Genomic DNA, 17,556 nt, shown 5'->3' on the forward strand with positions numbered 1-17,556 from the left:
CTCGGCCTCTCTTAGACTTTCCTCTCCTTCCAAATAGCCATAAAAACTTCCCTAGGGCTGCTATGTGATTAAATGAGATAGTACAGAAAAAGCTCTTGTTTATTTTTTGAGACAGAGTTTTGCTCTTGTTACCCAGGCTGGAGTGTAATGGCACAATCTCAGCTCACTGCAATCTCTGCCTTCCGGATTCAAGCAATTCTCCTGCCTCAGCCTTCCAAGTAGCTGGGATTTCAGGCACTTGCCACCACACCCAGCTAAATTTTTTGTATTTTTTTAGTAGAGACTGGTTTCACTATGTTGGCCAGGCTGGTCTCAAACTCCTGACCTCAGGCAATCTACCTGCCTCGGCCTCCCAAAGTGCTGGGATTGCAGGCATGAGCTACTGTACCCAGCCCAGACAAAGCTCTTAAATGCAGTTCGGCCGCCACGCGGTAGGAGATCAGTCATGTCCACCATCATGAAGGCCTTCCGAGAGGACCTGGCATGAAAGACCTAAATCACTGCCCTGTAAGCTGTACTTTGAGACTTTGAGTGCCATTAGCCTTTTGAAATATCAGATAAACAGGAGAAAGGGTGGGCATGACATTCCATGACTGATTATGACACCCTAGTTAAGAGTAAAGGGACTTCACTCCTTCCTCCTCATATCTCAGTACAAGGATAAACTTCAGAGTCAACTCTGCCATGTGGGAAACTAAAGGTCAGTGCATTACAGCTCTATTTCTGCCCACTGCATGCCATCGCAACCTCTGCTCTGCTATTCAGCTAACTCTAGGAAGGGACCATCTCACCTCTTTCTTTGTGATTCATCATTGTTAAGTTAACATGAATAGATTCAGCCTGTATAGCTCTAGGTCTTTTCTTCTCGTTCCTCTTGAGTCATGTTGTTTGACTTGAAAAGACTTGATGTAGGGGTCAAAACAGCCTAAGACCCTTCCTAAATAAGTGTTTCCCTTGCCTCACATGTCCCAGCTACTGCAGATATCACATGCTTTCCCTTTTCTCTCTGGTCCTCACATTTCTTCTTTGCTCTCACCAAAAATGCTTACGGTAAGCATTATTTTGTGGCTGTTCCATCATCTGAATCCAAGGAAATATTCTAAAACAAAAGATCTAGAGGTTTAAGATGAATCTTCTAGATTCTGAGGTCAGAGGTTATATTCAAAGGAGAAATCTGGGTCTGGGCATGGTGGCTCAGATACATAATCCTAGCACTTTGGGAGGCCGAGGCAGGTGGATCACCTGAGGTCAGGAGTTCCAGACCAGCCTGGCCAATATGGTGAAACCTCGTCTCTACTAAAAATACAACGACAAAACAAAATTAGCTAGGTATGATGGCAGGTGCCTGTAATCCCTCAGCTACTCAAAAGGCTGAGGTAGGAGAATGGCTTGAACCCGGAAGGCAGAGGTTGCAGTCAGCCGAGATCATGCCACTGTACTTCAGCCTGGGCAACAGAGCAAGACCCTGTCTCAAAAAAAGAAAAAAAAAAAAAGGAAAAATTCCACTTTCCTTTATAAGGACTTCATTAGGTTCAGAGGTCTCTGGAATCTGGATGTATTCACTTAGACCTTTAAATAGCATTTGGTGCCCTGCCTGACTCCTCTCAACCTGCTATAAAATCTGCTTTGCAACTAACCAGCTGTGCTTCCTGAAGAAAGGCAGCTTTTCAGAGACAAGCTGCAAATCAATTGGCTTCTCAAAATCACCTGAAATTATCAAACTATAACACTTGCCTCCTTCCCCCAATCCCCTCCCCACCCCCACCGCCACCATCATCATTCTGTTATCAAGCTATAGGATCTCAGGAAAAGACGTCATTTATCTGAGCTTCTATTTTTCTTGTCTGTGCAAATTATAACTACCTTTCAGTTGTATTGTAAGGGTCAAATGAAGTGTTCATCCCAGTACCTGGCTCCCAGCAGCCACTGGAAGTTTGGTTGTTGAAAGTATTGTTCCCACTCAGACCTTATAGGTTTTTGCTAAGAGACAAGCTAGAAGCATTTTTAAAAGTGGGAGGAGCTATGTAAATACAGGATGGCACTATGTAAAGTTAGTCTGCTTATATTATCTGTCTTTCTCTGCTTTCTAAGACATGGGGGCACCGGGCACAGGGGCTCACACCTGTAATTCCAACACTTTAGGAAGCCAAGGTGGGCAGATCACTTGAGGTCAGGAGTTCGAGACCAGCCTGGCCAACATGGTAAAACCCCGCCTCTACTAAAAAAAAAAAAAAAAATGTAGCCAGGCATGGTAGCAGGTGCCTGTAGTCCCAGCTACTCAGGAGGCTGAGGTGAAACAATTGCTTGAACCAGAAAGGCAGAGGTCACAGTGAGCCAAGATCATGCCACTGCACTCTAGCCTGGGCAACAGAGTGAGACTTCATCTCAAAAATAAAATAAAATAAAACACAGGGAAAGCCTGGTTTCTGTTTCTGAAGAGTTGCCAGCCTCTGCCATTAAAGATACAATGGCTGTTTGCAGGCCGTGCTACAAAACTCTGGAACGTTAGACTCTAGTATTCCAGACCTGTTGTACATGTGTGGTTCCTTCGGCCCTGGGAACGGGGCGGTCGTGTATCCAAACAGATTCAACAGTGTGGGGGGTGAGTATGTCAGCACTGTAGCTGCGGGGAAGACTCCTCACCCTGAGACCTCGCCCATGAATGACCTTAAAAGTGAAAGTTTGCGCTTTTTAGGGGCTGCAGCATGCCCAAGCTTAAAGGTTATTTGTTTTTGTATTGGATTCTAAATGGATATGGCTGTAAGGAGGGGAGAGAGTGATCGAACTTGTTTCAAAAAAGCTTACCTAACATGTTTTCAAAGAGAGAGGCTGTAGGAAGCAATGGTTTGTCAAGAGATGCTGTGGCCTGCTTGGGCACTGGAGACCTGGTTTCTGGGCTTATCTCTCTCATTAGTCACTGAATCACCTTAGCCAGCTGCTTCACTTTTTGGCATTTTAGGTACCCTCACAAGTAAAATGACTGTTGTTAGATCAGCTGACGTCCCCCACACATCCACTCTGATACTCACCTGTGCTGTCTAGCGGCGATGCTGTGCAGCTTTGCTTTGTATTTACCTAAAGAAGTGTGACCGTGACTGCCGATACCTCCTGCTGTGGCCCAAGCGCTGCTCTGAGACTTGGCCTGCAGGCTGCTCTTGAAGACTGCCTTTCTCCTGGAATGTGCTGAGTTCCATTCTGTGTCAAGTTTTCCCCACAGCTCCAGGCTCACCATGGCCAAGATTACCCCAAATGCAATCCTTTGTGACATTTCAGTAGCTGGGCCCTTTGAAGCCAGGATAGCTGCTTGAAGCAGAGATGCTCCTAATGTGGTCCAAGTGTGGTCCCCAGACAAGCAGCCTCCACATCACCTGGAATTGTTAGAAATGTAGATTCTTGGGCCCCAGATCAGACCTATGGAATTAGAAATTCTAGCCAGAAATCTATGTTGTAACTAACATGCCCTCCGTGGGGATTGTGATGCTGACATTTGGGAACCACTGGCTTGGAGTGTCTTGCTCTCTGGTAAGTATGGTGTCAAAGGAGTTCAGTGGTTTGCTACTTCACACAACGGGCACTAGTCCAATCAAGTAGTACTCACACCCCCAGACCCCATTGAACTGTGTCTTCTTTAGCCACTTCTTAGAAGCCCTTTTCTTTCATGTACTAAGGAAGAACTAAGACTCTGTAGAAAAAAAAGTGACTTTCAAGAGTTAATAAACAGGCTGGGCACTGTGGCTCATGCCTGTAATCCCAGCACCTTGGGAGGCCAAGGCCGGCAGATCACCTGAAGTCAGGAATTTGAGACCAGCCTGGCCATCATATAGTGAAATCCCATCACTACTAAAAAAATACAAAACTTAGCCAGGCATGGTGGCACCCTCCTGCAGTCCCAGCTACTCAGGAGGCTGAAGCAGGAGAATCACTTGAACCCAGATGTCGGAGGTTGTAGTGAGCCAAGATCGTACCACTGCACTCCAGCTTGGGGGACAGAACAAAACTGCATCTCTCAAAAAAAGAAGAGTTAATAAAACAAATTGGGTGCAGAGTCCCATGCCTGTAATCCTAGCATTTTAAGAGGCCGTGGTGGGTGGAGGATTTGAGCCCAGGAGTTAGAGACCAGCCTGGGCAACATCTTAAAACCCATCTCTACTAAAACTAAAAATTAGTGAGCCCGGAAGGCGACAGTTGCAGTGAGCTGAGATCGCGCCACTGCACTCTAATCTAGCCTGGGTGACAGATCAGACCTGAGATATGTCTCAGAAAAAGAAATATTCTGTGTGTTGAAGAATCCAGGCCACTGTGACTCAGCAAAGGTGGGTGGCTGGAGAGAAGACTGTCACCTAAATTATGTGGTAGCACTGACCCCTAGTCCTAGCTGCTCAGGAGGCTGAGGTAGGAGGATTACCTGAGCCCAAGAAGTCAAGGCTGCAGTGAGTTATGATGTTGCCACTGCACTCCAGCCTGAGCGACAAGAGTGAGACCCTGTCATAAAAATAAATAAATAAATAAAAAGACCAGGTGCAATGGCTCACACCTGTAATTCCAGCACTTTGGGAGGCTAAGGTGGGTGGATCACTTCAGGTCAGAAGTTCAAGAGCAGCCTGGCCAACATGGTGAAACCCCATCTCTACCACAATGCAAAAATTAGCCGGGCATGGTGACACATGTCTATAGTCCCTCCTATGAGATTAAGGCAGGAAAATCGCTTAAACCTGGGAAACAGAGGTTGCAGTGAGCCAAGATCGAACCACTGCACTCCAGTCTGTGCAACAGAGTGAGACTGTCTCAAAAAAAAAAAAAGTTAATGCACATGAGACTCTGACCTGAGAAGATTTCTGTTAATATGCTAGTCTCTCCTCCACACAAGAGTCAACAGGAAGGGGTATTAGCTTCTGATTTTTATATTGGCCACCTGACCAAATACTGGGAGAAGAAACCTAATACAGCATTTCCCTGAATTTCTGCAAACTGGATGCATAGAAAGCTTTCAAGGATCTAAGGTCTGCTGGTAGCTAAGCACACACAGATCAATGGGACAGCATAGGGGCCAAGGCACTGCAGGGATTTCTGGTGACTCTGAGTCAGGTGCTGTCCTGACCAAGTGGTTGTATGATTTCGGGAACCTTCTTTCACCTGAGAAGGCCTCATTGTGTATGACCTCTACTGTATTCTCCTATACAATAGAGGTCATACACAGTCTCAGGGCTTCTTCATTTCTACACATTGTTTTTGTTTAGTAATGATACCTTGCAGTCTTAATGATCTTGGAATCGAGAATGGTGACTAGAGAACTTCAAAATGGAAAGAGAGGCCAGGTGCAGTGGCTCATGTCCATAATCCCAGCACTTTGGGAGGCCGAGGCAGGCAGATCACTTGAAGTCAGGAGTTGGAGACCAGTCTGGCCAACATGGAGAAACGCTGTCTCTGCTAAAAATAAATTTAAAAAAAAATTAGCCAGGTATCATGACGTATGCCTATAATCCCAGCTACTCAGGAGACTGAGGCAGGAGAATTGCTTGAACCCGGGAAGCAGAGGTTGAGGTAAGCTGAGATTGCACTACTGCACTCCAGCCTGGGTGACAGAGTGAGACTCCATCTCCAAAAAAAAAAAGGAAACAGAGAGTAGGATTAGGATGGCCGAGCCGTGATGCAGTAGCAATGCTTCTTGTTCGAGTGCCTTGCTAGACGGTGTGTGCTGCAGACTGTGTTCAGGATTCCTAATCTTGAATACAACCCTCCTAGACTTGTCTCTCAGCCTAGACTTTACACTGTAGACTGATTTGAATTATTTGGTTCTCTTGGAGACGTTCTAATTCTGAAGGGGACAGTGGTCCCTTCTAGAAGACAGCTTATCTCCAAATGCACACCTCTGCTTAGTCTGAATCTTGAGGTTATAGCTTGAGCCAATTAAAGTGGCTTCTCATTTTTCTCTCACTCTGACCCCAAGAAGCCCTTTTTCCTCTAGTGATCTAGACCTTTCTCTTCTTATCACAATCTCAAGGGTTGTGTCCCAAGGGAAGATGCAAAGCCCTGTCTGTCCCTTCCCCTTCCCCTGAGGTAGAGCTTTATCAAAGGTTTCTCTTGTTAAGCATTCGCTTTCTGAGCTGAGGGCTGTCTATTTTTTTTTTTTTCCCTCTTAAGCCCATTGCATAACAATCTCTTGTTTTAATCTTTTGTTGAACACTGCATTTCTTACTGTCAGAGGTTACTACGAGTGTTTCAACAGGTAACTTCTACCTTTGAACTTCTATTGCGACAGGTTCAAAGGTTGCAAGGGAACGTGTTGGCCACTCTCAGGACAGTACACAGTAGCTTCAGGTGTGTCCCAGTCCCGGGAGTTGCGGAATGAGTAGAAGTGCCTGAATGCTGCTGAACTAATACAGCCAGCTGCGAGGGGAGCACTTCCTGGACGCAGGAAGTGAGAGCTTTCTTCCACGGTAAGCTGTGATAATACTCCCTGCTCTATATTGAATGTATCTGTGAGATAGTGGGGATGGGGTGGTATGGGGAAAGAAGGTGGCATGTGTTATGCTCAGCCTAAGGCTCTTTTAGGAGATGAAATTACATTTAGTTGAGTAATAATCTCGGCTGACTTACGTGGGAGGCAAAGAAAAAAAAATCAATTGGAAAGGGAGTGGAGACATATGAGTTGGGGAGGGAATTGGAAGGGAACACTGATTTCACTAAGTGTTCTAAAGCACACAAAGCCAGGATGTGAGTCTACTTCATCTTCCATTAAGAAATCTCTGTCTCAGTGTAGTTAGAAGGACCATCCTTCAGCTGCTGAGGGCAGAGAGTTCCATTTGGAAGAGAGAAGGGAAAGGGAATCAGCAGATACTCAGGGACTGGGGACTGTTCTGGGTAGATGATGTTTGCTACTTCATTGGTGTGGCTCATCCTCTCAGGCAGGTGGTATCACTCCCATTTCACAGATGCATAGTGCATCTCCAGGTTATCAAACAGCATGGCCTAAGCTACGTAGCTCGGAGGTGGTGTGGCTAGAATCTGAGTCTTGATTGGTCAGTTTCCATAGCCTGCTCAACAATACAGAATTCTTGTGGATTGCCGTAATTTTCAGTTACCCCCTAAAATCCTGAGGGTGTCACTCATGTGCACAGAGGATTGATAGGAATACAACTCTGATGGGCCTTTAGAATGACCCAACCTTCCTGAACTTGAGCATTTTTATTGGAAGAGACCAGTTAGAAAAAAATAAAGCCTTGTCTTCTCCTGGCCCTGAGCCCTGAAGGTAAAGAGCACCCAGTGAAGGGCCCAGGGACATGAGCCTGGCTGAGATGTGACACCCGCTCTACCATCCTCTGCTCGCCTCTGGAGGAAGTTGCCTCTTGGGGAGCTGAATTCCTGAAACTAAGCAAAAGCCAAGCGCTCATCCAGCCGTGAGATGAGCCAGAGGATGGAACACCGCAGGCTCCCCTTCGCCTTCCAGGCCATCTTTCCCCCACGTCCTAAGCTGGCTCCCCCTGGGCCAAGGAAGGGCTCAGCTCTTGTGTTCTCCGAGATTGTGGCATGGCTCACCCTTGCTTCCTTAGTTGAAGGCTTTTAAGACCTGCTCTGTAGAAAGAATGAACCCTAATCTAGCTCCAGCAAGGAGCCAGGCTCAGGCTAAACTTCCTGTGAGCTTCGGTGGGGGATCGAGGCTGGGGAAAGTGCCACTTAATTCTGAGGCATCTGAGAGGTGGAGAAGGGGCAGGAACATTGGTTATTTCTGTTTCCTAATCTGAGACTGGCAGCTCCAGGGCCCCTCTGCGTCCACAGCCTTAGGCGGATCAAATGAGACTAACACAGGTCCTGGTACACTGGGGGTGACCAAGGTGGCAGAATCGATTTTTAAGTTAAGTTTTGAAGAGTGAATGTGTCAGAGGGAAAGGAATCATGCCAATCCATCAGCTCACTGTCCTGTCGTTCCTGACTGGCTTTGTCAAAATTGCTTCAGGGACTGAGACAGGCAGCTCTAGGGGGCTGGAGAGAGGGGTAGAAGGTCTTTGGATGGATCTGAGGGCTGAGGTGCCTCTAGCCAGACATGCCTGTCCTCCAAATCAGTCCAGCAGGGAACAGCGTCGCCTCTGCCTCTGTGATGCTGCTAAGTCATTTCAGTTTGTTTTTTTTTTTCCTCTTAGTTGAAAGGTGGTTGGCCACAGGAGGATGGGGTGAATTGTGTGGATGAAGCTGGCATTCGGATCGGCCCTTTAGGGGCTGGGATAAAAGACTTTGACACCGAGCCCGGGTAGCTTTGGCGGCTTCTCCCCTTCTGCTCAGAACACTTCCACTTTCAGTTGTGGAAAAAAAAAAAAAAGCAAACCAGGAAGTGAAGTCCCCGAGCACGTTAGAAAGCCTGACATGGCGTGACTCGGGACAGCTCAGAGCGGGGCAGAACTGGGGACGCTCTGGACTGCCCTTCTGCCTACATGGACGCTCCGAAGCCACCCTGTCTCTGGAGGAACGGGGAGTGAGGGAAGAAGGGCAGGGAGTTGTATGCCAGGAAGAACTCGGAGCCAGGAAGCCCCGTTCTCTAGAAGCACTGAGAGATGCGGCTCCCTCCCAGGGTAAGGGAACCATCCGGGGGTGTTATTCAGCAAGTGGGTCTTGCGAGGGTGTGACAAGGGCCAAGGGGGCATCCTGACCCCCGACCTCTGTGAAGTGACTTAGAATCGAGGGCTGGCTGTGTTCCATGGGCACACCATGCTCTCTCCCTGCTGGTCTCCGGCTTGCCTTCAGACCCCGTGTCAGGAGGGGCAATAGGAAGGAGGGATATGGGGCATGCATGGGCCACACTTTCCTTCTCCTGCCTCTCTTGGGGGAGGTGAACCACAACAGAGACCTCTTTTTATTGGTCTGAACTCCCCTGAGGTGGGCTGGGGGTTTGCCCTCAATTTTTATATTGGACAAGACTGAGGAATGAAACTAATGGGGTGGGAGAGACAGATGAATGAAGCTGGATATATTTTATGGGGTAGGGCCAGCGGTTAAGCCTCAGGTGCTGCTTAATTCCTAAGTACTTCCTTCCCAGTGCCCCCTCCCTGAGGGTCCTAAGATGAACTTCAAAGACCCTCAGGGAGTAAGCACTAGAATGGGACTCTACTGCTGGGGCTTGGTGCCTTCTGAGATATCGACCATTTTTTGGTGGTCTGAAAAGTAGAATTGAATCTACAGCTTCAATGTGCAGGGGATTGGTATTCTATATCAGAGGCAGGATCTTAAAAAATAACATTAAGGCCAGCCACAGTGGCTCACGCCTGTAATCTCAGCACTTTGGGAGGCCGAGGCAGGTGGATCACCTGAAGTCAGGAGTTAGAGACCATCGTGGCCAATGTGGTAACCCGTCTCTACTAAAAATACAAAAATTAGCCAGGCATGGTGGTGCATGCCTGTAATCCCAGGAACTCAGGAGGCTGAGGCAGAAGAATTGCTTGAACCTGAGAGGCAGAGGTTGCAGTGAGCTGAGATCGTGCCACTGCACTCCAGCCTGGGCAACAGAGTGAGACATTGTCTCAAAAACAACAAACAAAAATTAAAAATTGACTTTAAAAAAAAAAAAACAAGGGAGTAATTGGGTTTCACTTTTTTGTTTTTTTTTATTTTGTTTTAACACGGAGTCTCACTCTGTCGCTCAGGCTGGAGTGTAGTGGCGTGATCTCGGCTCACTATAACCTCCGCCTCCCAGGTTCAAGTGATTCTCCTGCCTCAGCCTCCAGAGTAGCTGGGACTACAGGCACGCGCCACCATGCCCAGCTAATTTTTAAATTTTTAATAGAGATGGGCTTTCACCATGTTGGCCAGGATGGTTTAGATCTCTTGACCTTGTGATCCACCAGCCTCCACCTCCCAAAGTGCAGGGATTACATGTGTGAACCACCACACCCAGCCAGAGTAATTGGTTTTGTTTATTTTTCTCCATATTCTGATATGGAGTCACTCTGTGGTGGTCCCCTCCGACTGATCAGTATTCAAGGTACACACAGGACATGTCTTGAAAGAGACATGATGTAAACTTTGTAGGCATCTCTTGTGTATTTGGCATAATAAAAGGAACAAAAACCTAAATAAAACAAGAAGTATAAGTGCAAATGCTTATAGGACAGGCAGGGAATATAGGGAAGTAAAGTAGATGGTGTGGGATAAGACGCTAATATAGAAAAAATTCAGAGTAGGCGTACCCCAGATAAATGCATTCAAATTTAATTATTTAAAAAAAAACCACATGGCCAGGCTCGGTGGCTCACACCTGTAATCCCAGCACTTTGGGAGGCCCAGGCATGCGGACCATGAAGTCAAGAGATAAAGACCATCTGGCCAACATGGTGAAACTCCATCTCTACTAAAAATACAAAAATTAGCCAGTGTGGCGGTACAGGCCTGTAGTCCCAGCTACTCCGGAGGCTCAGGCAGGTAAATTGCTTGAACCTGGGAGGTGGAGGTTGCAGTGAGCTGAGATCGCACCACTACACTCCAGCCTAGGTGACAGAGCAAAAAACACACACAAAAAACCACCTTGTAATCCAGACCAAATAGAATGTTTCAGCCAAGCATTTGGCTAGGTCCTGACCTAAAATAGTCTCTCCCAAGCTATATTATAATTTCTTGAGGGCAAAGACACCAACAACAATATCAGTGTGTCATTACATACCTAAGCGTCCCACATACAGTGAGACCACAGATACTGCAAGGAGGCTGGGGGTGGAGGAAGGAGAGAGGAATTAATGGAAAGAGGGAAGATCCCGCAAATAGTAGGTACTCTTTTTTTTGAGAAGGAGGCTTGCTCTGTCACCCAGGCTTCCAGGCTGAAGTACAGTGGCGAGATCGCTACTCATTGCAACCTTCACCTCCTTGGTTCAAGGGCTTCTCCTGCCTCAGCCTCCCAAGTAGCTGGGATTACAGGCATGCGCCACCCCGCCCGACTAATTTTTATATTTTTAGTAGAGAGAGAGTTTCACCATGTTGGCCAAGGTGGTCTGGTCTAGAACTCCTGACCTCAAGTGATCCGCCTGCCTGGACCTCCCAAAGTGCCGGGATTACAGGTATGAGACAGTACGCCTGGCCTACAGGATTTGCCAACTTCTTAGAAACCAGGAATACAGTGTCTGCTCCCGTCCGTCTCTCCTTAGCAGATGAGCAGACCCTCAGGTGGAGTACAGCCAGAACTGACTCTTGTGCCTGGCAGTACCTGGCAAGAGCGAGGCAACCCCAGCAGCCGTGAGTTCAGCCATCATTGCTTATCACGTTCTGCTGGAAATGCATCTGGGTTTGTTTCTCCCCTATGTGTCCACACATCCTGAGATCAGAAAGGAACTCTCTCACCAGCTCTTCCCCCTGGCGCAGGGCCCTGACACTTCTTAGGTTCTCAACTCATTGTTTGAATAACTATATGAGATTTGGTGTTTGGAAGGTCAGACAGCCCATGCGCTGCTGTGGTCAGGCTATAATATATCAGCTTTCTTTAGGGGAGCTGTTAGATTTCCCAGTCTTCATGAGTCATTCTATTCTAAGAGTTGTGAGATTGTGAGTGGCTGAAGTTGAGAATGTGGGGGCTGGGGAACAGCAAGGTTGGAGACGGGCCATGGCTCCTACAACTAGAAGCACTCTGTTTAAATAGAAATGAGGGCTTGTTGGCCAAGAGCAGTGGCTAATGCCTGTAATCCCAGCACTTTGGGAGGCTGAGGCATGCAGATCACCTGAAGTCAGAAGTTTGAAACCAGACTGGCCAACATGGTAAAACTCCATTTTTACTGAAAATAGAGAAATTATCTGGGTGTGGTGATAGCCACCTGTAATCCCAGATACTGGGGAGGCTAAGGCATGAGAATCGCTTGAACCTGGGAGGCAGAGGTTGCAGTGAGCTGAGATTGTGCCATTGCACTCCAGCCTGGGCAACAAGAGTGAAACTCCATCTCAAAAAAAAAAAAAATAAAGAAAAGAAAGGAAGGAAGGAAGGAAGAAAAGAAAGAAAGGAGAGAAGGAAGGAAGGAAGGAAGGGAGGGAGGGAGGGAGGGAGGGAGGGAGGAAGGAAGGAAGGAAAGAAAGAAGGGCTTGTTAAGACCTTTGCACAGAAGTGGAGGGGCAGTAATCATACAAGACCGTGATCATCTCTTCTCTTTTGGAATGTCTCATAATAGAACATCTGATATTGGCAGGGATGTGAAAACTGAGGAAAAGGGAGCTAGACTTGATGGAGGACTTCCCATGCGCCTGACAGCATACCAGCAGTTCTACACACAGCGTCTCCTTTAAGTAGAATTTTTCACCTGCTTCTTCTGTGTGCCGTGGTGGGAACCAATGCTCAGTGGCTTTAAGTAACAGCCCCAGGGCTACACATGTAGTGTGGAACTGTTGCTGTGATACCTGTAAGGGCATGGCCTTGAAGGTTTGTCCCTGGAAATGATGCCATTGGCAATAAAGCTCATGGTCTGTACTCTGAACCTGTTGACCCCTGGTTGGAACAGCAGTGCAAGGGCTGAGTCTGCAGAGAACCAAGGCAGGAAGGCCTCTTTCCCAACCTCTTGCCTCACCCTGGCACCAGTAACAGGGTCTGAGCACTTTGTCCAGCCTATCTTTCTACAGACCCCCTTATCAGATGCAGTAGACTTCTGATACTGCTTCCTCTTATCCCAGGTCTCTCAAAATTCACTTGGTCAGCAGCAGGCCTGCGATGCCCTTTGGGGGTGTTAGTGACAAAAGTTGTCCTGGGGTTGGGATTTGAACTGTGACTTGCTTAAAGCCCAGTGGTGAATCAAGGTTGACTCTATGAACCTGAGCTCCTGTGGGATTTGTCACTTCTGGAGTCACATCCTGTGGGTGACTCAACTATCCTACACTATCTGAATGAACTGACTTCAGAAGCCCTTGGTATTTGACCTAGTATGAGTTCTTCTAATAAATGCTACTCAGCTCAAGTGGCCAATACCCAGCCCCACCCAGGCTCTCTGGAGTGTGTGAAGGGAATGACTCCAGTGGTGCAGTCTTGGCACTGGACCCCACACACCATCTCATTCATCCTTGGAGACCTTTCTCTTTCTTTTTCCCCTTTTAACTAAAGATGGACCCTCCACCTCCAGCAGAAATCCCTCTTCACCATTTCCCTCCTTTAAATGTCCCACTTGTCCCACTTTACTGCCTCTAGCACACCTGGGCATTCCCCTTCTCTATTTCCACTTGGCTCCATCCAATCTAATGCGATGATTGGTCTCTCCATGAAGAAAGTAGATAGACAGACACAGACAACAGTTGCGAAAGATGGTTGGTGGCAGGGCTGCTGGCTGGAATCATAGTTGAGGTCTTACTAGACATCATTGGTATAATTGTCATCCTTTTTTTTTTTAGACAGAGTCTCTTGTCACTCTGCACATCGAGCCTGGAGTGCAGTGGTGGGATCATGGCTTACTACAACCTAGACCTCCCAGGCTCAAGCAATCCACCCACCTCATTCTCCTAAGTAGCTGGGACTACAGGCATGCCCAGTTAATTTTTTTATTTTTTGTAAAGATGGGGGCCCCACTATGTTTCCCAGGCTAGTCTCGAACTTCTGACCTCAAACGATCCTCCAGCCTCAGCCTCCCAAAGTGTTGAGATTATAGGGATGGGCCATGATGTCTGGCCAGATCATTATCTGTGCCCCTGGAAAAGAGACAATTTGGCAATAAAGCCAGGGTATCGAGGATCACATATCTTCAAGGCCCTAGTATTCCATACAGCCATTTAAATGTGCTCCAATCTGCACTGGCGCCCTCCTCCCTCAAACTCGTGAGCTCACTGCACACACTAAAGCATTCTGTAAGAGTTTCTAGGATTAGACAGACTCATAAATACCCAGATAGCAGGAACTGTATCTGCCAAGTTTTTGTCCCTCAGCACATGGCACAGAGCTGAACATGCAGGTTCACAATCTTTGTTTTCTTTACTGAGAGTAAATGTATAGGCTGAGCACAGTGGGATTATCACGCCTATAATCCCAGCTCTTTGGGAGGCTGAGGCGGGTGGATCACTTGAGATTGGAGTTCGAGAACAGTCTGGCCAACATGATGAAAGCCCCCTCTATTAAAAATACAAAAATTAGCCGGATGTGGCAATGCATGCTTGTTGTAATCCCAGCTACTCAGGAGGCTGAGGCAGGAGGATTTCTTGAGCCTGGGAGGTGGAGATTGCAGTGAGCTGAGATCATGTCACTGCACTCTAGCCTGGGTGACAGAGTGAGACTCTGTCTCAAAAAATAAAAAAAAGTAAAAAAAAAAAAAAACAGAAAAGAAAAAAAAGTATAGATAAGTTAAAAGTGCTGAGGATAAATGTATCCCTTGCCACACACACACTTCTCCAGCTCACCAGGTACTGCCAAAGCTGGGGTGCATGCCATAGAGTAATGCTCTCAAAAGCATCCTGACTACCTGGGGAACTGGCTTTATCCTCTACTGGACCAGAAGCTCTGAGCATGCTTTTTTGCCCTAAACATACCGCCAGGTACATAGTAGGTGCATGAATACCCAAATGCATGCATGATGAGGGAACCTTGACCTCACTCAGGTTGGGCTGCTTAGCGTTGCCCTGCTTGTGGCATGAAGCCCCTGGCTGTGGCGCTGCTGAGGAAGATTCCGCTGACCCTGTCCCGCTCGGTGCATAGGAGCACGTTCTGTTCCTTGTGGGATTGAACACTGCACATTTTCCTTCAGCAGACTCTCGCCAGTTGCCTTTCTCTCAAATCATGCTGATGATGAGCAAAAGATGAAGGTGGCTTGGTCACAGCGGCTTCCCACAGTGGCTCGGGTGCCGTGCTTGGTGCGGTGGAATCCACAGGTGCAGATGGTCACTACGTGCACAAGTGCTCACAGCACAGTGAGGCCTGTTAACACACAGATGTCCACTGAGTCACAGGAAGCCTCACTGGGACCCAAACCCATGGAAAGGACTAATTCTACTCCACCTCTCATAACCCTTCTGAGCTCTGGCTCCTGTAGCTTTTCCTGTGCAATTCAGCAGCAAAGATCTCACCAGCGGATGTGCTTCGAATGCCCTAATGATTTATTTATGGTATTGCTTGCCTGTGGTCCCAGACATCTGTCTCAAGCCTACACTCTTCCCCTTTCTCTGCCAGCTGTCTCATACATTGGGACTGTTAGATGCAGTCTAGCAATTGGGCTTGGAAGAGAGATATGAGAGGTTATTATCACTTATCTTTAAAAAATTATTTAAGCGATCAAATCGAATCTTTCCATGATGTGGAAATGACTACTTAACCACCACCTGGTGTTTCAATAGGGCTCCCTTTGGTAATGCTGCTTCCCTGCTCTGTCCACCACATCTCTGCAGAGATGCTAAGAAGGACCTTCCCTGCTGGGTGCCATGGCTCATGCCTATAATCCCAGAACTTTAGGAGTCTGAGGCAGGTGCATTGTTTGAGCCCAGGTGTTCAAAGCCAGCCTGGGCAACTTAGGGAGACCCCATCACTACAAAAACCTTAAAAATTAGCCAAGTGTGGTGGTGCACACCTTTGGTCTCAGATACTTGGAAGGCTGAGGTGGGAGGATCACTTAAGCCTGTTGCAGTGAGCTGAGCCTGGGAGGTTGGGGCTGCAGTGATCTGTGGTAATGTCACTGCATTCCAGCCTGAGCAACAAAGTGAGACTCTGTCCCAAAATAAATACATAAATAGATAAAGTAAGGCCCTTCCCAGCCACCTGGGGCCATGGCTATTGCAAGACAGTGGCCTGAGTATCCAGGTGCTGATGAGTGTCTGAGAAGTTATCAGCATGCTATAGGTCAGGATCTCAGACCATCCTTCCTTCTCAGCTACTTGGAATAAATATTGAAAGACACACTTTCGGGGCCCATCTGGCCCTGTGACTCAGCTTCCACCTTTGCTCTGGTTTCTTATCAGCTAGAGAAATAATGAAAAATGTTTCCACCCCCAGAGCTGCTGTCTGGCCAGATTACACAGTGGCTGACAAACATTTTACACAGCATGAGGGCTTGGAAGAGGCTGTGTGTCGAATGTAGTTTTGGTAGTAGGAGAGCCATGCTTGCAGAAACAAAGCTGAGGTGTATGCTTAGGAGCATTCATGTGAAATGCCACCAACCAAGGTGGTAAAATGTTTCTAAAATGGAGCTGTAGTACTTTTCTAAAATAGAGCTATTCATTTTGTTGTTCTTTTTTTTTTTTGAGACGGAGTTTCGCTCTTGTTACCCAGGCTGGAGTGCAATGGCGCAATCTCGGCTCACCGCAACCTCCGCCTCCTGGGTTCAGGCAATTCTCCTGCCTCAGCCTCCTGAGTAGCTGGGATTACAGGCACGCGCCACCGTGCCCAGCTAATTTTTTGTATTTTTAGTAGAGACGGGGTTTGACCATTTTGACCAGAATGGTCTCGATCTCTCGACCTCGTGATCCACCCGTCTCGGCCTCCCAAAGTGCTGCGATTACAGGCTTGAGCCACCGCGCCCGGCCTGTTCATTTTTTTTAAAGCATGCGTATTTCAGAGGAAACAGTACAAACCAAATGTTACCTTCCCAGTGAGACTACTCTAAACCCCCCTAATTAAAATTCATCCCCCAGCCAGGCACGGTGGCTCACTCCTGTAATCCTAGCACTTTAGGAGGCTGAGGCAGGTGGATCACTTGAGACCAGGAATTCAAGACCAGCCTGGCCAAGATGGCAAAACCTTGTCTCTATTAAAAATACAAAAATTAGCCAGGCAAGGTGGTGGGTGCCTGTAATCCCAGCTACTTTGGAGGCTGAGGTATGAGACTTGCTTGAACCCAAGAGGCGGAGGTTGCAGTGAGCCGAAATGGTGCCACTGCACTCCAACCTGGGCAATAGAGCCTGACTCTGTCTCAAAAAAAAAAAAAATCCCCCTGCTGTACCCCCAATTCTCTTTCCCTGCTCTTGTTGTTGTGGTTTTTATTGTTCCATAATACCTTATAATCTAGTTATTGCTCAGGCTTGTTGTCAAACTCCCCAGTATAATGCAATCTCATGAGGGCAGGCTTTTCCCTGCTACATCCACAGCACCTGGAAAAACACCACATTTATAGCCAAGCCCTCCAGAAGCTTTTGGATGAATGAAGGAGTAGCCAAGACTTTCAAGGAATCCAGTCATGAGGTCTCCTCTTCCATCTGCCTTCTTCTTGTTTTGTGTTTTGTTTTTGAGACAGGGTCTTGCTCTGTTGCCCCGGCTGGAGTGCAGTGTAGGGTAATTACAGCTCACCGCAGCCTAGACCTCAAGCTCTCAAGTAGCTGGGACTACAGGCAGGCACCACCACACCAGGCTAATTTTTATATTTTTTGTAGAGTCAGGACCTCACCATGTTCCCCAGACAGGTCTCGAACTCCTGGGCTCAAGTAGTACATCTACCTCGGCCTCCCAAAGTACTGCGATTATAGGCATGAGCCACTGCACCCAACCTCCATCCCTCTTTATCTATGGGTGATCTTTTCAGAAACATAAATGCATAGATAATTCATTGCAATTGAGAAGATAATGTACACACTGTCCAAATACTGTTTTCTTTCTCTCTGGTGGTACATCATGAGCTCTTTTGATGTCAGTACCTACAAATC

At 47.4% G+C, this 17,556-nt stretch overlaps 1 protein-coding gene across 4 annotated transcripts in view; it reads left to right on the forward strand.

Annotated features, from left to right (window-relative positions):
- Nucleotides 1-6,289: 6,289 nt before the first annotated feature.
- Nucleotides 6,290-17,556, forward strand: part of ACSL5 (acyl-CoA synthetase long chain family member 5) — a 52,911-nt gene continuing 41,644 nt past the window's right edge. The window contains exons 1-3 of one of the 4 annotated variants that reach the window (XM_054243314.2): nucleotides 6,290-6,437; nucleotides 8,139-8,564; nucleotides 10,936-11,036. In XM_054243314.2, the coding sequence (XP_054099289.1) occupies nucleotides 8,494-8,564; nucleotides 10,936-11,036 (172 nt within the window). In that variant the 5' untranslated portion in view covers nucleotides 6,290-6,437; nucleotides 8,139-8,493. The remainder of the gene's footprint in view (nucleotides 6,438-8,138; nucleotides 8,565-10,935; nucleotides 11,037-17,556) is intronic. The other 3 variants (XM_078346491.1, XM_078346492.1, XM_009010281.4) reach the window with 3 other exon arrangements.

Source organism: Callithrix jacchus, chromosome 12 (genome assembly GCF_049354715.1).
Source record: "Callithrix jacchus isolate 240 chromosome 12, calJac240_pri, whole genome shotgun sequence".
Taxonomy (NCBI): Eukaryota; Metazoa; Chordata; class Mammalia; order Primates; family Cebidae; genus Callithrix; species Callithrix jacchus.